The sequence below is a fragment of the Salvelinus sp. IW2-2015 genome, linkage group LG16 (assembly GCF_002910315.2).
Source record: "Salvelinus sp. IW2-2015 linkage group LG16, ASM291031v2, whole genome shotgun sequence".
NCBI classification, from domain to species: domain Eukaryota; kingdom Metazoa; phylum Chordata; class Actinopteri; order Salmoniformes; family Salmonidae; genus Salvelinus; species Salvelinus sp. IW2-2015.
In genome coordinates this window covers 15624554-15643257 of record NC_036856.1, presented here as the reverse complement: position 1 = coordinate 15643257, position 18704 = coordinate 15624554, and the positions used below count along the sequence as shown (strand labels likewise).

Here is an 18704-nt window from a genome sequence, read left to right as displayed (position 1 = left end):
CTGCAGGCCATCTAGGCTGCTCTCTCTATGGCTCTCTCACCTCTGTCTCCAATGTAGGCAGGTCAGCAGTATCAGGACAGTGAGCACATCAGGAATGGAACACAGCAGGATGGTGTCCACTGAATCGATGCCCTCTGGATTGGAACAAACACACACAACATACAGACACACATATGGATTAACATCCACAAACACATAAACAAGTGCACATAAACACACACATATGGATGAACAGCTGTCTACTCCAATGGAGGTAAGTCAATAGAATAGTTCCAACATCTCTGCCTGTCTTAGTCCTCACCTACAGCTGTTGGACCAACAGGACTCCTTCCATGTTGATCCTGTACAGTCCAGACAAACCACTCAACTGGTACCACAGCCGTTCTCCTGGTGTAACTACAACCTCAGGATTTCCTCTTCAATCTGGACGTAGAGGCTGTAGTTGCAGCTGAAGCCATGCCTCTGCTCCAGAGGAACAGACTCCCACTGCAGGACAACTTCTGCTCAGGTTCTGCACCACTGCCTTTGGGCCAGCAGAGTGGGCTGAAGAGTCAGTGTAAGAGGGTGAGTATAAAGGAATACAATACATCCACATAAAAATGTATTCATTATGGTGACAGCTACTGACAAATCAATGAATGAGCTGAGCTAAAGCCTAGGACATACATTAGGTCTGTGTTGTGTGTGTGTATTTTACCTCCTTGCCTGGTGTAGGCTTGTACTGACAGCTCCTACCCAGTCACTGCACCATACTCAGGCCTCACAGTCTAGCTGTAGCACAGCTCCGGCCACACGCCCTCTGACAACAACAATACTCCCACCCATGTTTAGAATGCCATTCCATGCAACAGCACATACTTGTCTGTCAAGTCTTTGTACATACAACACATACTGTAAAAGGTAGGGCCCAGAGTTTTTCCTGATCACATCACCAAATAGGGCCTTGGGTGCTGGGAGATCATACCATCAGTAAGACATATGTACCATTTTACATTGCATACACATTGGACACAATACAACTAAAACTATGCAAGTTTCTGGGCATTTGTTCAACTTCATATCAAGATCTGCACAAAGCTATCATCTTAATATGTTGCAAAGGTATTGACATCAATGATCAAATATAGTCAGAGTCTGTACCTGTGGGGGTAGGGTCAGGTGACAGGAAGTGTTGGACACACTCAGGGCATTGCAGTCACCTGTGTGCAGTGCATTCTGGAAACCCTCAGTACAGCAGGACATGTTAAACCACAGGACTGAGCATTTCACCTGACTCTTGGGCGAGGACTGCAAGACACACAAAGACAACTCAAACTGAATGTTTATAGAATACGCATGTAGACACTTTAAAATGAAATGGACCTGATTGAGCAAAGTGACTAGCTCTAGCATAGTGCCACCTCACCTTCCACAGCAAAGTCACTCATCTCATGTCTGCCCCACCTACAGGCTGAACGGTACTCCCGGCCAAACTGAACAATCTGGGGAGAAGGGCCTTGGTCAGGGAGGTGACCAAGAACCCGATGGTCACTCTGACAGAGCTCCGGAGTTCCTCTGTGGAGATGGGAGAAGCTTCCAAATGGACAACCATCTCTGCAGCACTCCACCAATCAGGCCTTTAGGGTAGAGTGGCCAGACAGAAGCCACTCCTTAGTAAAAGYCACATGGCAGCCTACTTGGAGTTTGCCAAAAGGCACCTAAAGGACTCTCACTTGAACATCTCTGGAGAGACCTGAAAATAGCTGTGCATCGAGGCTCCCCATCCAACCTGGCAGAGCTTGAAAGGATATGCAGAGAATAATGGGAGAACCCCCTCCCCCCCAAATACAGTTGTGCCAAGCTTGTAGTTCCGAACCCAAGAAGACTCGAGGCTGTAATCGCTGCATAAGGTGTTTTAACAAAGTACTGAGTAAAGTGTCTGAAAACTTACGTAAAAAGAAAATATATATATATTCTAAAAAACAGTTTTTGCTTTTTCATTATGGGGTATGGTGTGTAGATTGAGGGGAAAAAACTATTGAATTAATTTTAGAATAAGGCTGTAACGTAACAAAATGTGGAAAAGTCAAGGGGTCTGAATACTTTCCGAATGCACTGTATGGAGGAAAAAACGGACAAAAACTTAATGCCAACACCTGCTGTAGACATACGGTGCCTTTAGAAAGTATTCACACCCCTTGACTTTTTCCACATTTTGTTGTTTTACAGCCTGAAACTTCTTCAGTCAATAAGTATTCAACCCCTTTGTTATGGCAAGCCTAAATAAGTACAGGAGTAAAGATTGCTTAACAAGTTACATGGATTCACTCTGTGTGCAATAATAGTGTTTAACATGATTTTTGAACGACTACCTCACCTCTGTACCCCACACATACATTTATCTGTCAGGTCCCGCAGTCGAGCAGTGAATTTAGAACAGATTCAACCACAAAGACCAGGGAGGTTTTCCAATGCCACACCGATTGGTAGATAGGTAAAAATGAAATCTCAGACATTGAATATCCCTTTGAGCATGGTGAAGGTATTAATTACACTTTGGATGGTGTATCAATACACCCAGTCACTAGAAAGATACAGGCGTCCTTTGTAACACAGTTGCTGGAGAGGAAGAAAAACACTAAGGGATTTCACCATGAGTCCAATGGTTGACTTTAAAACAGTTAGAGTTTAATGGCTGTGATAGGAGAAAACTGAGGATGGATCAACAACATTTTAGTTATCCACAATACTAACCTAAATGACAGAGTGAAAAGAGAACCTGTACAGAATAAAAATACTCCAAAACAAGCATCTTGTTTGCAATAAGGCACTAAAGTAAAACAGCAAAAAATGTGGCAAAGAAATTAACTTTATGTCCTGAATACAAAGCGTTATGTTTGGGGCAAATCAAACAACACATCATTGAGTACCACTCTTAATATTTTCACGCATGGTGGTGGCTTCATCATGTTATGGGTATGCTTGTCATTGGCATGACTATGGAGTATTTTAGGATAAAAAGAAACAGAATAGAGCTAAGCACGGACAAAATCCTAGAGGAAAACCTGGTTCAGTCTGCTTTCCAACAGACACTGGGAGATGCTTACCAAGACAACAGTTAATGTTCCTGAGTGGCCTAGTTACAGTTTTGACCTAAATTGCCTTGAAAATCAATGGCAAGACTTGAAAATGGCTGTCTAGCAATGATCAACAACCAACTTGACAGAGCTTCAAGAATTTTAAAAAGAATAATGTGCAAATATTGTACAATCCAGGTGTGCAAAGCTCTTAGAGACTTACCTAGAAAGACTCACAGATGTAATCGAGGCCAAAGGTGATTCTAACATGTATTGAATCAGGGGTGTGAATACTTACGTAAATGAGATATTTCTGTATTTAATTTTCAATACATTTGCAAACATTTTCAAAAACAGGTTTTCACTTTTAATCCCTTTTGAAATGAGTCTAACACAACAAAATGTGGAATATGTCAAGGGGTATTAATATTTTCCTAAGGCACTGTACATATTATACACATCACACTGTATACATTATATAGTCCTACAGTAACTGACAGATTGGAGATCACAGTGGGCCACACACCTGCTCCTTTGTGCTGTACAGCAGCTAGTAGACCAGAGCACCAGAGGAGATACGGTTCTTGGACACCGGGAAGCTGGAATTTGTAGTCAACTGCAGCTTCAGGCATCTGGGTCTGCCTTTCACCGCTGACAGACTGGAGCTTGGGAGGACTGGGGTGGGCAGCTTCAATGAGGGGAGAGAGAGACCTAAAGATGTAAAGTAAGATTTGTGTTAAACGTGTGTATAGTCTATTGTATTTGACACTGTGTATTACCTGCGTCTATTGTAACGGCTGGAATGGAATAAATGGAGTGGTATCAAACATATGGAAACCACATTTGACTCCGTTCCATTTATTCCATTCCAGCAATTAATGAGCCTGTCCTCATAGCTCCTTCCACCAGCCTCCTCTGGCTCCCATAGTAATAAGCAAAAAAAGAAACGTCCTCTCACTGTCAACTGCGTTTATTTTCAGCAAACTTAACATGTGTAAATATTTGTATGAACATAACAAGATTCAACAACTGGAGACATAAACTGAACAAGTTCCACAGACATGTGACTAACAGAAATTGAATAATGTGCCCGTGAAAAAAGAGGGGGTCAAAATCAGAAGTAACAATCAGTATCTGGTGTGGCCACCAGCTGCATTAAGTACTGCAGTGCATCTCCTCCTCATGGACTGCAACAGATTTGTCAGTTCTTGCTGTGAGATGTTACCCCACTCTTCCACCAAGGCACCTGCAAGTTCCCAGACATTTCTGGGGGGAATGCTCAATGGGATTGAGATCCGGGCTCTTCACTGGCCATGGCAGAACACTGACATTCCTGTCTTGCAGGAAATCACGCACAGAACGAGCAGTATGGCTGGTGGCATTGTCATGCTGGAGGGTCATGTCAGGATGAGCCTGCAGGAAGGGTACCACATGAGGGAGGAGGATGTCTTCCCTGTAACGCACAGCGTTGAGATTGCCTGCAATGACAACAAGCTCAGTCCAATGATGCTGTGACACACCGCCCCAGACCATGACGGACCCTCCATCTCGATCAGGCATCCAGAGTACAGGCCTCAGTGTCATGCTCATTCCTTCGACGATAAACGCGAATCTGACCATCACCCCTGGTGAGACAAAACCGTGACTCGTCAGTGAAGAGCACTTTTTGCCAGTCCTGTCTGGTCCAGCAACGGTGGGTTTGTGCCCATAGGCGACGTTGTTGCCGGTGATGTCTGGTGAGGACCTGCCTTACAACAGGCCTACAAGCCCTCAGTCCAGCCTCTCTCAGCCCATTGTGGACCGTCTGAGCAGTGATGGAGGGATTATGTGTTCCTGGTGTAACTTGGGCAGTTGTTGTCCCGTGTGGCTCAGTTGGTAGAGCATGGCGCTTGCAACGCCAGGGTTGTGGGTTCATTCCCCACGGGGGGACCAGGATGAATATGTATGAACTTTCCAATTTGTAAGTCGCTCTGGATAAGAGCGTCTGCTAAATGACTTAAATGTAAATGTAAATGTTGTCGCCATCCTGTACCTGTCCCGCAGGTGTGATGTCCGGATGTACCGATCCTGTGCAGGTGTTGTTACACGTGGTCTGCCACTGCGAGGATGATCAGCTGTCCGTCCTGTCTCCCTGTAGCACTGTCTTAGGCGTCTCACAATACGGACATTGCAATTTATTGCCCTGGCCACATCTGGAGTCCTCATGCCTCCTTGCAGCATGCCTAAGGCACGTTCACACAGATGAGCAAGGACCCTGGGCATCTTTCTTTTGGTGTTTTTCAGAGTCAGTAGAAAGGCCTCTTTAGTGTCCTAAGTTTACATAACTGTGACCTTAATTGCCTACCGTCTGTAAACTGTTAGTGTTTTAACGACTGTTCCACAGGTGCATGTTCATTAATTGTTTATGGTTCATTGAACAAACAGTGTTTAAACCCTTTTCAATGAAGATCTGTGAAGTCATTTGGATTTTTACGAATTATTGTTGAAAGACAGGGTCCTGAAAAAGGGACGTTTCTTTTTTTGCTGAGTTTAGAATGAATCATTCTGTGGTGGCACCAGTGCTGGAACATGTCAGTCTGCCTTTGTTTCCCTCATGGTTGGGAAATACATGTTGAAGGATTTACTGGCCTTTATTTCTAACTAATGCTGTCTATTTTTTATTTAACTAGGCAAGTCAGTTAAGAACAAATTATTATATACAATGACGGCCTTCCCCAGCCAAACCCTAATCCCGGACAATGCTGGGCCAATTATGCGCCACCCTATGGGACTCCCAATCACGGCCGGTTGTGATACAGCCTGGAATCAAACCAAGATCTGTAGTGACACCTCTAGCACTGAGATGCAGCACTTTAGACCGCTATGCCACTTGGGAGGGGCCTAATATAATCACAAGCAGTTACTTGTGCAGTAGATGTTGTAGTATGTGATGGCATCTTACATATTGACCTACAATGTGTAGTGTGTGTCTGGGGGAGAGCCCTGTCCAGGTGTCCAGTAGCAGGTCACATTGGCCCAGGCCATGAAGACACACTGAGGCTTGCTAGGGCTGAGGGAGAACTCTGCATGGACCAGACGGAAAAGAGAGGATATAGATTATTAAAGGTGTGTAGAAATAATGTTTCACTATTAAATAACAAATGGGAAGAGCACATTCTATATATGTTATTGCTTGTCATTGGCTGAACAAACCACAGCTCTCCTTTTAGAGAGCTCTCAAGAAATACCAACAAATTATAGCCCTTTCTGATATACTCCCGGATGTTACTGTGCATTCCTTATTAATGTAATTATCTATTTAGTCTATATCATTTATATATCCAGGAAGTCATGTTGAGATTAACTAATCTCTTTTCCAAATAAAATTTTATTGGTCGGCATACACATATTTAACAATGTTATTGTGGGTGTAGCGTAATGCTTGTAACAAAGTTGCTTAGGAGCCAGAAACAGAGCGGCCATGTCTATCAGCGCCATCAAATGAGACCTACAGTGAGGGGGAAAAGTATTTGATCCCCTGCTGATTTTGTACGTTTGCCCACTGACAAAGAAATTATCAGTCTATAATGTTAATGGTAGGTTTATTTGAACAGTGAGAGACAGAATAACAACAACAAAAATCCAGAAAAACGCATGTCAAAAATGTTATAAATTGATTTGCATTTTAATGAGGGGAAATAAGTATTTGAKCCCCTCTCCATCAGAAAGATTTCTGGCTCCCAGGTGTCTTTTATACAGGTAACGAGCTGAGATTAGGAGCACACTCTTAAAGGGAGTGCTCCTAATCTCAGTTTGTTACCTGTATAAAAGACACCTGTCCACAGAAGCAATCAGTCAATCAGATTCCAAACTCTCCACCATGGCCAAGACCAAAGAGCTCTCCAAGGATGTCAGGGACAAGATTGTAGACCTACACAAGGCTGGAATGGGCTACAAGACCATCGCCAAGCAGCTTGGTGAGAAGGTGACAACAGTTTCTGTGATTATTCGCAAATGGAAGAAACACAAAAGAACTGTCAATCTCCCTCAGCCTGGGACTCCATGCAAGATCTCACCTCGTGGAGTTGCAATGATCATGAGAACGGTGAGGAATCAGCCCAGAACTACACGGAAGGATCTTGTCAATGATCTCAAGGCAGCTGTGACCATAGTCACCAAGAAAACAATTGGTAACACACTATGCCGTGAAGGACTGAAATCCTGCAGCGCCCACAAGGTCCCATTGCTCAAGAATGCACATATACATGCCCATCTGAAGTTTGCCAATGAACATCTGAATGATTCAGAAAACAACTGGGTGAAAGTGTTGTGGTCAGATGAGACCAAAATGGAGCTCTTTGGCATCAACTCAACTCGCCGTGTTTGGAGGAGGAGGAATGCTGCCTATGACCCCAAGAACACCATCCCCACCGTCAAACATGGAGGTGGAAACATGCTTTGGGGGTGTTTTTCTGCTAAGGGTTCAGGACAACTTCACCGCATCAAAGGGACGATGGACGGGGCCATGTACCGTCAAATCTTGGGTGAGAACCTCCTTCCCTCAGCCAGGGTATTGAAAATGGGTCGTGGATGGGTATTCCAGCATGACAATGACCCAAAACACACGGCCAAGGCAACAAAGGAGTGGCTCAAGAAGAAGCACATTAAGGTCCTGGAGTGGCCAAGCCAGTCTCCAGACCTTAATCCCATTGAAAATCTGTGGAGGGAGCTGAAGGTTCGAGTTGCAAAACGTCAGCCTCGAAACCTTAATGACTTGGAGAAGATCTGCAAAGAGGAGTGGGACAAAATCCCTCCTGAGATGTGTGCAAACCCGGTGGCCAACTACAAGAAACGTCTGACCTCTGTGATTGCCAACAAGGGTTTTGCCACCAAGTACTAAGTCATGTTTTGCAGAGGGGTCAAATACTTATTTCCCTCATTAAAATGCAAATCAATTCATAACATTTTTGACATGCGTTTTTCTGGATTTTTTTGTTGATATTCTGTCTCTCACTGTTCAAATAAACCTACCATTAAAATTATAGACTGATCATTTCTTTGTCAGTGGGCAAACGTACAAAATCAGCAGGGGATCAAATACTTTCCCCCTCACTGTATATCCTGAAAGACAACACAAAATCAAGAAACAACATGTGGAAACATAAAACACAAAAAAGCAATACATTACAAAATTATTTTAAAAAACACAATGAAAATAAAACAATCCAAAACAATTGCATTCCTCCACAACCAAGCTCGGAATTAAGGTCCTGAATTCATTTAAAGGGGAAKTCTGCAGTTGCTACAGTACATTAATATATACCCATTGATTCTTGAATATATATATACCAGATGCTTCATCAGAGCCCAAAATATAAACGTGTTTGTTTTATATTGCCTCAAAACATGGTTAAAACTATCATTTGTATTTAATGGTCAATCCTTGTATCCATAGCTCTGTCCGTGAGTCCATGAAACAGACTGCTGTAACCTAGCCTACTTCAGGTTATTGAGGGTCTAGACTACACTCTGATAAGAAAGAAACCCTGTCGAGGTAGCAGCATGCCAATTTCACAACACCTAGTCCATCAAGGGCTCTTAAATAGCTAGTCTTTTTAAGAGAAGCAAGACTTGTTCCAACTTCCAATGCCTGTAGAACCACCACTCTGAAAAGTAAGACAAATTCTCACCTGAAGCAGTGCAAATATGAAGCCCTACAAGAAGAGCCACTAGTGCCAGACTCCTGTCGTCCAGCCTGAGTTAAGGTGAATCCCTATACCTCCAGCACCCCGAGTCTGCCTATCTGAACCCTCTCATTGGCCTGAGATATGGGTTATAAGAAGCTTGTCTTGCCTGTGTAAACAAATCTCAACACGCCTCATTAGAAAGGGGTCCGCTACCACGCATGGTGTACTCGGAGTCACACGACACAGAGCTCTGTGTAGAGATGTGTGACAGTCCCAAGAACCCCCCCCCCCCCAGTTATGACAATGTCCTGTAGTAGCCTCTCATACAGTGGGCCAATAGGCTACACATACCAAGCTCACTATCTTGTTTATCAAATTGTGGATCACAGATCACAGCTCACATTAGAAAAACAATGTATGGGAATTAGTGGATGCCATATCCCTCCCACATTTCCTAATGAATGGTTATCGCTTCTTGCTAGGTGTTCACCTGTCAGTCACTTAGTCACTTTCCAAGGAATTAAGAATAATGAATGAGTTTACCTTTGAGGAAGTAAGCCTGTAATTTCTTGCTCTCTGTTGCATCAGTTCAAATAAACCAGATCCTGATTCAAAATAATGTAATGCAGAAATGTACAGAATATCCAGTTGAATTTGAAGCCTGGTTATATTGTAGGCATAGTGTAAGGCCAGTACATGAGTACTGTGGAGATTTGTTTGGTTATGTGTTATTCAGCTACTGGGTTATTCAGTGTGAGTTCCGGGTTAACCAAGTTTCTGAATCACTACAGATCTCCACAGTGTGGGTTATTCAGCTACTATACTGGCACCACCCAATCACAGGATATGTAAAAACATTTTGGTACAATCTTGGTTAGCCCAGAATTTAAAAAAATTTATTAATTAAAATTTGGTCAGATACATAGTCTGTCCACAAGAGATTCATGTGGATACAATGTTGTTGGAAATTGAATTGAAGTACTAAAGTATTTTTCAACAGATTTGCACACAAGACTAAGATTCAAGTACTGGTGTGTGTATGCGTGCAATGACTTTCATTAATTGTCAAAATGTTTAATATATTTTGTTTGTACTTTTTTTTAAAACAAAATATAATAATTATAATTACAAACCAATATAAACAGAAGCAGTATGATATAAATGCTAAAAAAGAATAAACAAAAGGCAGTGTTTCTACTCCCCTTCCTGTCCCGATAGTCAACGTCCAGAACCTCCTGTAAACGGTTGAACAAAAACAAACAGATCTAGAACAGCTCAGGTCAGAGCAGGGAGTAGAGGGAAAACCCCACCTATAAAAATAGAAAATGGGGAATAAATAAATTGAGTTTTCCTGCCGTCGGGACAGAGAGCACAGGGGACAGATTCTCTCCCCCTGAGCAGGGGGAACAAAGCAGGCAGGCAGGCTCTCTTCGGACTAAGCGACAGCCAAGGTCCTCTAGTGGCAGAATACAGTACAGCATCAGTGAAAAATGGCGTCTGTTCAGGAGGGTGCAACYGTACGGAATAAGCAAGCGTGTTAGCTCTGTATATCACATTCTCCATCTGCAACGTTCATAATGTTTCACCCTTCTGAACACACCCCTTTTGGGTCGATGTCCTTCAATGCCGTTGGGCTTTTTCAATGACTGTTATCCACAAGGTCGGATGGGTGGTTCAGGGCAATATTCAAACCTTAAATCACACAAAAACTGGAGTTGAGATACAGGGAAGAAGCCAGAGGCTACAGTACCTGTGTATTCAGTGACTTACCTACAGTAGCATGTACAATAATGCGCAAAACACAGGCTAATGTGCCTACCGTGGTTGTCAGGCAATTGTGGGAGTTTGGTACTGTACAAGACCTTTAAACGTCAACATAAACTGGAAAGAGAGAACACAAGGACTCCCATCACAAACTCAGGTTCCTTATTGCAAACCTGCCAATGAATACCTGAACAACTGGGAACAAATAACAACAAAATAAAAACATTGTGACAATCTCAAAAGCATAGTTTCATGGTATTCCTATACAGATCTTTCCTCTTAAACGTACTGTATACAAAACCTTCAGTTTCAGTTGTAGATGTGGAATCTCTCACAGTGAACCAGGGAGGCAGATCCTACCTAAGAGATCCACAGTCAGAGTGGTGATAAGTCATACAAGTGCAGACTGAACCCTGCTTCTAAAAACAGCCTTATCAGAACTGATAGAGAGGGAGAACATCTCTTGTGGACATCTGCTATAGTACAGCATCAAGGATTCCAGGTCATGCCTGTCTGCTGCTCACTGTTCCCAGTAAACGATGGGAAATCAGTGAGGGAGGTTAAATCACAGTCTCTAGTTCTGCTCTGAACGAGGCCACTGCAACAAACATCAGGCTAACTGTTTTGGCCTTGGAGCCATCAACYAGCCCACCAGCTTTTCCAGTCCCAACATTATATCTAAGAATTGTCTAAGAACTGGGAACGTCTCTGTAGAACTCCTGCTCTTCCAGAATAGACAGGTAGGTAAGCCATTGTGCTTGTGAGCAATGGGAGTCCCCTAGTAAACACTCTGATACAGGTAGGCCTATCTCCCGCGCAAAAATACAGTTTCTCTCCTGGGGAGCTTCACACCATCACATGGGTGAGCTCTGGTCCAAGTTAGCTTCAACTGGCAGTACTTAGAAGTACAAACTACCCAGGCATTATTGGAATGTTCTCCAGGGTAAAGACACCCTTCTTTCTCCCCTCACTGGGTGAGAGAGCGGGAGTGCTGGACYGGAGGGGGGCACAGGGCCGAGGGACACAGGTAACTGCTGATGGCCCCAAAGTCAGAYGTGATGGAGGAGGATGGGMCAATGGCAGACAAGGGTGGGGGCTGGGGGACGGAGGGCAGGGAGAAGTCCACCTGCAGCCTCTGAGAGGCKCCACSCTCTGGCCCCATGGACAGGCCGTCTGGAAGGAAGGGCCCCAGCTGCAGCCTCTGAGAGGCCCCACCCTCTGGCCCCATGGACAGGCCGTCTGGAAGGAAGGGCCCCAGTTGCAGCTGGTAGAAGCCAGAACCCAGGAGATGAGGCTCTGCTGGGGAGGATGTGGGGCTGCCGCTGGGCCGGGGGGAGGGGTGGAGCTGGGCAGGGGGAGAGGTGGGACAGCGGACCGGGCTAGGACAGTTCAGAGAGGGCTCCTGCTGCAGGTCCTTCAGAGAGGGGAGTGGAGATAAGTGGCTGAACAGCTGCTCCCTCTGTGGGCTTGGGCTGGGACAAGGAGCACCACACAGCTCCAAAACCTCCATCCGCAATTCAGCATCTAGACAAGGAGAGAAGAATTACAAAGAAGGACTTGAACAAGCACTACCTCAATGGTAACTGATCGAGTCATCACTGGCATTGGACAGTGGTTTCCTTTTTTTCTCCTTAATGTTACAATCAGCTCCACACAAAATCTTAGTTTCAGACAAAGTACAATTTAACAAAGCTGGTAAACATGGTAAGATAATTAGAACATAATTATAAAAAGAATGTTAATAAAATACTCATCAATCATTTTAGGTTACAATTCAGAAAGTATTGAGAGGAAGCCAATACAACATTTCTAAAATGCTAAGCCTCCAATAAAATAATTTTCATGAGCCCTGAGATTTGATTATGGTTTAGTATTTATATTTCATACTTTCAACTTCCTGGCCTGAGAATCATAATGCCCTCAAAAGTCTTTTGGAAAAGACCCTCTAGTTCTGACCACATGAAACTTGACCTCATGAAAACCTGACCTCATATCAAGCACTCCAGTGGGGTTAGTATAAGCTAGGTAGGGTTAGTGAAGTTTGTCCCCAGACCTCCCTCACCCCATCCCCTCTATCCCTCTCTCTGTCTGTCTTTACCTGGTGGCCCTACCTGTTTAGAGTCTTTACCTGCTGGCCCTGTCTGGTTAGAGTCTTTACCTGGTGGCCCTGTCTGGTTAGAGTCTTTACCTGGTGGCCCCTTGTTTTTGCCCACCGCCCCTGGTTAAATGGCTTTACCTGGTGGCCCTGCCTGGTTAGAGTCTTTACCTGGTGGCCCTGTCTGGTTAGACCCTTTACCTGGTGGCCCTGTCTAGTTAGAATCTTTACCTGGTGGCCCTGCCTGGTTAGGAATCTTTACCTGGTGGCCCTGCTGGTTAGAATCTTTACCTGGTGGCCCTGCCTGGTTAGAATCTTTACCTGGTGGCCCTGTCTGGTTAGAATCTTTACCTGGTGGCCCTGTCTGGTTAGAATCTTTACCTGGTGGCCCTGCCTGATTAGAGTGGCCTGTGTGTAGTGAGCTCAGGGCTTTAAGAGAAAGCGGGGCGTTCGTCTGCGACGAGGTCGGCCCTCCTCCTCTGCACCGCCATGTCAACACACAGGTAGAAACACCACAGACAAACACACACAAAGCAATGGGAAAACAGACACATAAAACAACACATAAAAATGCTTTAAATCATATGTTAATAAACACAACCCATCAAACAGACAAATAATGTAATCAAGAAAATAAATAAGACTCAAGTAATAAGACAGAGACAGGTGGATATGGGGTGATTTGGCATGACATATCTTTGAAATGGTACAGCAAGTGGGTGGATTCTAGAGGTCGACCGATTAATCGGAATGGCCGATTAATTAGGGCCGATTTCAAGTTTTCATAACAATCGGATATCGGTATTTTTGGACACCGATTTGGCCGTAAAATTTTTTGTTATACACCTTTATTTAACTAGGCAAGTCAGTTAAGAACACATTCTTATTTTCAATGACGACCTAGGAACGGTGGGTTAACTGCCTTGTTCAGGGGCAGAACGACAGATTTTTACCTTGTCAGCTCGGGGATTCGTTTTTGCAACCTTACAGTTAGTAGTCCAAAGCTCTAACCACCTGCCTTACATTGCACTCTACGAGGAGCCTGCGTGGCAGGCTGACTACCTGTTACTCGAGGGCAGCAAGAAGCCAAGGTAAGTTGCTAGCTAGCATTAAACTTATCTTATAAAAAACAATCAATCTTAACATAATCACTAGTTAACTACACATGGTTGATGATACTACTAGTTTATCTAGCGTGTCCTGCGTTGCATATAATCGATGCGGTGCCTGTTAATTTCTCATTGAATCACAGCCTACTTCGACAAACGGGTGATGATTTAACAAGCGCATTTGCGAAAAAAGCACTGTCGTTGCACCAATGTACCTAACCATAAACATCAATGCCTTTCTTTAAAATCAATACACAAGTATATATTTTTAAACCTGCATATTTAGTTAATATTGCCTGCTAACATTCATTTCTTATATTTAGGGAAATTGTGTCACTTCTCTTGCGTTCCGTGCAAGCAGTCAGGGTATATGCAGCAGTTTGGGCCGCCTGGCTCGTTGCGAACTGTGTGAAGTCCATTTATTCCTAACAAAGACCGTAATTAATTTGCCAGAATTGTACATAATTATGACATAACATTGAAGGTTGTACAATGTAACAGCAATATTGAAACTTAGGGATACCACCCGTTAGATAAAATACGGAATGGTTCCGCATTTCACTGAAAGAATAAACGTTTTGTTTTCGAAATGATAGTTTCCGGATCCAACATATTAATGACCAAAGGCTCGTATTTCTGTGTGTTATTATGTTATAATTAAGTCTATGATTTGATATTTGATAGAGCAGTCTGACTGAGCGATGGTAGGCAGCAGCAGGCTCGTACGCATTAATTCAAACAGCACTTTCGTGCGTTTTGCCAGCAGCTCTTCGCAATGCTTCAAGCATTGAGCTGTTTATYACTTCAAGCCTATKAACTCCCGAGATTAGGCTGGTGTAACCGATGTGAAATGGCTAGCTAGTTAGCGGGGTGCGCGCTAATAGCGTTTCAATCGGTGACGTCACTCGCTCTGAGACTTGGAGTAGTTGTTCCCCTTGCTCTGCAAGGGCCGTGGCTTTTGTGGAGCGATGGGTAACGATGCTTCGAGGGTGGCTGTTGTCGATGTGTTCCTGGTTCGATCCAGGTAGGGGCGAGGAGAGGGACGGAAGCTAATCTGTTACACTGGCAATTAAAGTGCCTATAAGAACATCCAATAGTCAAAGGTATATGAAATACAAATGGTATAGAGAGAAATAGTCCTACAATAACTACAACCTAAAACTTCTTACCTGGGAATATTGAAGCCTCATGTTAAAAGGAACCACCAGCTTTCATATGTTCTCATGTTCTGAGCAAGGAACTTAAACGTTAGCTTTTTTACATGGCACATATTGCACTTTTACTTTCTTCTCCAATACTTTGTTTTTGCATTATTTAAACCAAATTGAACATGTTTCATTATTTATTTGAGGCTAAATTGATTTTATTGATGTATTATATTAAGTTAAAATAAGTGTTCATTCAGTATTGTTGTCATTATTACAAATTATTTGTTTTATTTAAAAAAATAAAAAAATTTAATCGGCCGATTAATCGGTATTGGCTTTTTTTGGTCCTCCAATAACTGATATCGGTATCGGCGTTGAAAAATCATAATCGGTCAACCTCTAGTTGATTCCTGCGACTTCAGAGGAGAGGGCATACAACTATCACTTATGGTTCTAGCTAACTCTTCTGACCGCAGTCCTTCAAACAAGCTGTAGTGTTTGTGGTCTGTRGGTCTCAGTAAAATTATCTGATGCAGGAATCAGGGCCAGAGCTGAGGTATAGGACTGGGGCTGGGACTACGGCTAGGGACCAGGAGTTACCTTGCTTGTCCAGGTCCATGACTGGTGGGGGTGAGTGGGGCTCAATCTGGGAGCACCCCTCCATCTCCCCAACCTCTCCATCCTGCTCTCCATCCTGCTCACCATCCTCCCTGGAAGACAACACAGTAGGAAACTTGTGTAAACAGTCCCAACTGCACATGAACTTGTCCAAGAAGAACATTCATTTCCGTTTTGAGTTTCAAACTCCCAGCATGATATGAGCTAAACATAATACAAATCTCTGGTCTGAAAACAATGACAATTGGGAGGTTATATTGTTTACTTGTCTCTACACCTGTTGTTTACATGCAGCTTTCCTGTTCTGATAAAGATGATCCTGTCACATTCCCATCATGGTAAAGATATGTCTACTGTGTCCACACTGTGTCCACTTTTCCTTTTCCTACACCATATTTAAATAATATATTCTGAGAACAATGTCATGCCAAGGAGAAGATCATAACAACAACAACATGATGGGGGCATGTGCTAATTTAGCCGACATTTAAATGCAGCTTGAGTGTCAAGTCTAGAAAGCAGGGATACAAACTGGTGAGGGCCCAAAAAGGTGACACTTTTTATTTTTTGCACTGAAACATGCCAGGGGGAAATGTAGGTTTTAACTAATTAAACAAAGAATATGATCTACATGATCAGTCTCTGTGTGTAAAATAAAAAGTGGTTAATGTGAACCTAACACACAGCTAAAAAATGTAAAGGAAGCATTCCAATGATATGTGTTGCCTAGACTTTACTGCAAATGACACTCAAGTCTTAAGAAGAAAAAAAAAACAATACACTAATATTGCAGTTAGCCATGACAGCCTTTATAATAGAACACTTGTGACCACACACATCTAAATATTGCACTTGGGAAAAAAACATCTGAAGTAGAAATAGAATGAAACAAATAGGCATTCTATTTTTGCTCTATTCTAGTGGTCACTATAGTAGACATCGATCAAGTGCACAAGGCTACATGTGTGCAAAAATAATGTTCACTGAGTAAAAAATGTAATAATCCCCCCTCACTCAKACAAGTGTTACTGTCAAGTTCAACACAACAAAAGCAATCATCTTTAGGCTACACTGCATATTATTACATTGTACAATTACTGCCAATTACAATGTGCCAGCAGAGCATGATACCCTTTGTTGGCATAATTGATCTTATTTCAGGCAGAGAGTACACCTGGCATACCCCTTTTTATTCACTCTATTGAAAAAGTGAGAAAGAGGGAAAGTGTGTGGCATCCAGTTTACCTCTATAGTGGCACCCAGTTTAAGCCAGGCCCAGCTCCACTTAACTGTTCAACAAGCAACGCCTCATTTTCACCTAATTCTCTCATTCTGAAAATGAACCACATAACTTACTGTAGTGGGAAAACATTAGTTCACAGATAGTAGTTCGTTCGTTAGCCAAGTTAGTTAACGTTAACATTTCACACAGATCGCCAGGGTCCAGTAAGTAACTAACGAGTTATAACTTGAGGAACGGCAAGGAGTCGTATAACGTTAACGTTACCAGTTAATACTATAGCGAGCGAATTGGTTAGGTTACTAACGTTAGCTCATCTGATGTTAGCTGTCTGACTTTTTTTAGCCTGCTAATTTTCACACCATAAACTCAATTATTTGATCAGTTCAGTTGGCTGATGTTGCTCAACATTTCTCTGGAAAGCTATAACGGATAATTCGATCCAGCTAGCAAGATACTTAACAATGCTAACAATACTTGTTCCACCACACTTTCTCCCTCACCTCAAACTTTCCAAATGACAGTTTTCGGTTACAGCTCATGAAGTACGCTTCATCACCTTCTCACCCCCGTCTCCGTGGTCAGGCTTCTCACCTACCTCTTCGTTATAGTTCAGGGGACCCGCTGCTGTAAATTAACAGTCAAACTGCCTTCCACGCCTCTTTCCAGAGCGCACACTGACGCTGTAACTAGCACATTGGTCGTATGTTCTCTCTTCAGTCGTGTCCTGCATTCTGTTGTTAMGTGAACGATTGGCTGAGCCTTGGATACAGCCAGTACTGCTCCAAACGCGCATCACTCGTTCGCATACAGCCAGTAGTCATCCAAAGCACCCCACACCCATCGCCCAAAGTTTCCTCATCAGATCTACACGAATCACGTAGGTCACCTATTTTGGATTCAAAACGGTGAATTCTGCTGAAAGGTGACTAGTTTGCATCCCTGAGAAAGGGTCATTGAGAGACCGTCTCATATCTGCAGTGCTACTTACATGTTCCCTGACTGCAGACTGTACTTCTTGCGACCCAGCTTGGTGGTCTGCTGGGTAAAGTACTCATGGCGGTCCGACTTCTTCCACATGTAGTAATACTCCACACACTCCCCCACCGACCGTGTGCGTACCTGACATGTAAACACAGTGTGGTTTACTGTTTGCTGCAGTATGGAAATCAGTGAGTTTCCTGTCTGATCAATGCAGACAAGCAGGTTTGTACAGGTACGCCTCAGGTTATGACGAAGCAGCTGTCAACATTTGCATTTAAGGGGTAATGTATGATACCAGTCAATGTCATGACTGAAAAACAGAGAATTTCAGCTTTGTAGCAAATCAGGTTCTCCCCAAACCTGACGATGGAAGTTTCTGTTCTGCTCACCTTATTGGCCTGAATGAGGTGGAAGTTCTTCCCATGAACTCGATAGCCATGTTCAAAGTTTCGACACTCCTCCTCGCTCCAGGCACACAGCTCCTCTACACAGAAGACAACAGCAGTTAGGTGGGAATATACCCTAAAAGGAGACTTGAATTATTTGTAACTCATATTACAGCCATATTACAGTAACTCACCATGTCAAGATGATAACTGTAAATCCATTCATCCCATAAGCGCCACAAAGTTTGAATGCAATGATTTCCATTATCTATTTTATAATACCGCAAAACAATCTCCCTATAGAGGTGGTCAGACAGAGACGAGGTCTTATTTAGAGAGTTGTTGCGTTGTTGAGAGTTGTTGTTACTGAAATAATTTGTCAGCCTACACTGAAGCGGGCACAATTAGCTACATTTTCACCTACACTCCCAGCTTGGATGTGCACAACGGAAATGCAGGATCAAAAACATTTTATAGCCTTAGTCAAGATGACAGACCATGGCCCATATTCAAAAAGGGTTTCAGGGTAGGACTGCTGATACGAATAAGACTCTTTGTGAAAATGAGCCCCGAGATTTAGCCTAAATATTTGACCTAGGCCATTATATAGAATGAGTGTGTCTTCAAGTTGTTGGTAA

General features: G+C 43.2%; 1 protein-coding gene across 1 annotated transcript in view; it reads right to left on the bottom strand.

The window, feature by feature from the left end:
* Positions 1-6405: 6405 nt before the first annotated feature.
* Positions 6406-18704, bottom strand: part of LOC111975810 (mesoderm induction early response protein 2-like) — a 32392-nt gene continuing 20093 nt past the window's right edge. Inside the window, 4 exon segments of the mRNA XM_070447550.1 lie at positions 6406-12010; positions 15439-15548; positions 17688-17818; positions 18070-18164. Coding sequence (XP_070303651.1) covers positions 11454-12010; positions 15439-15548; positions 17688-17818; positions 18070-18164 — 893 coding nt within the window. The 3' untranslated portion in view covers positions 6406-11453.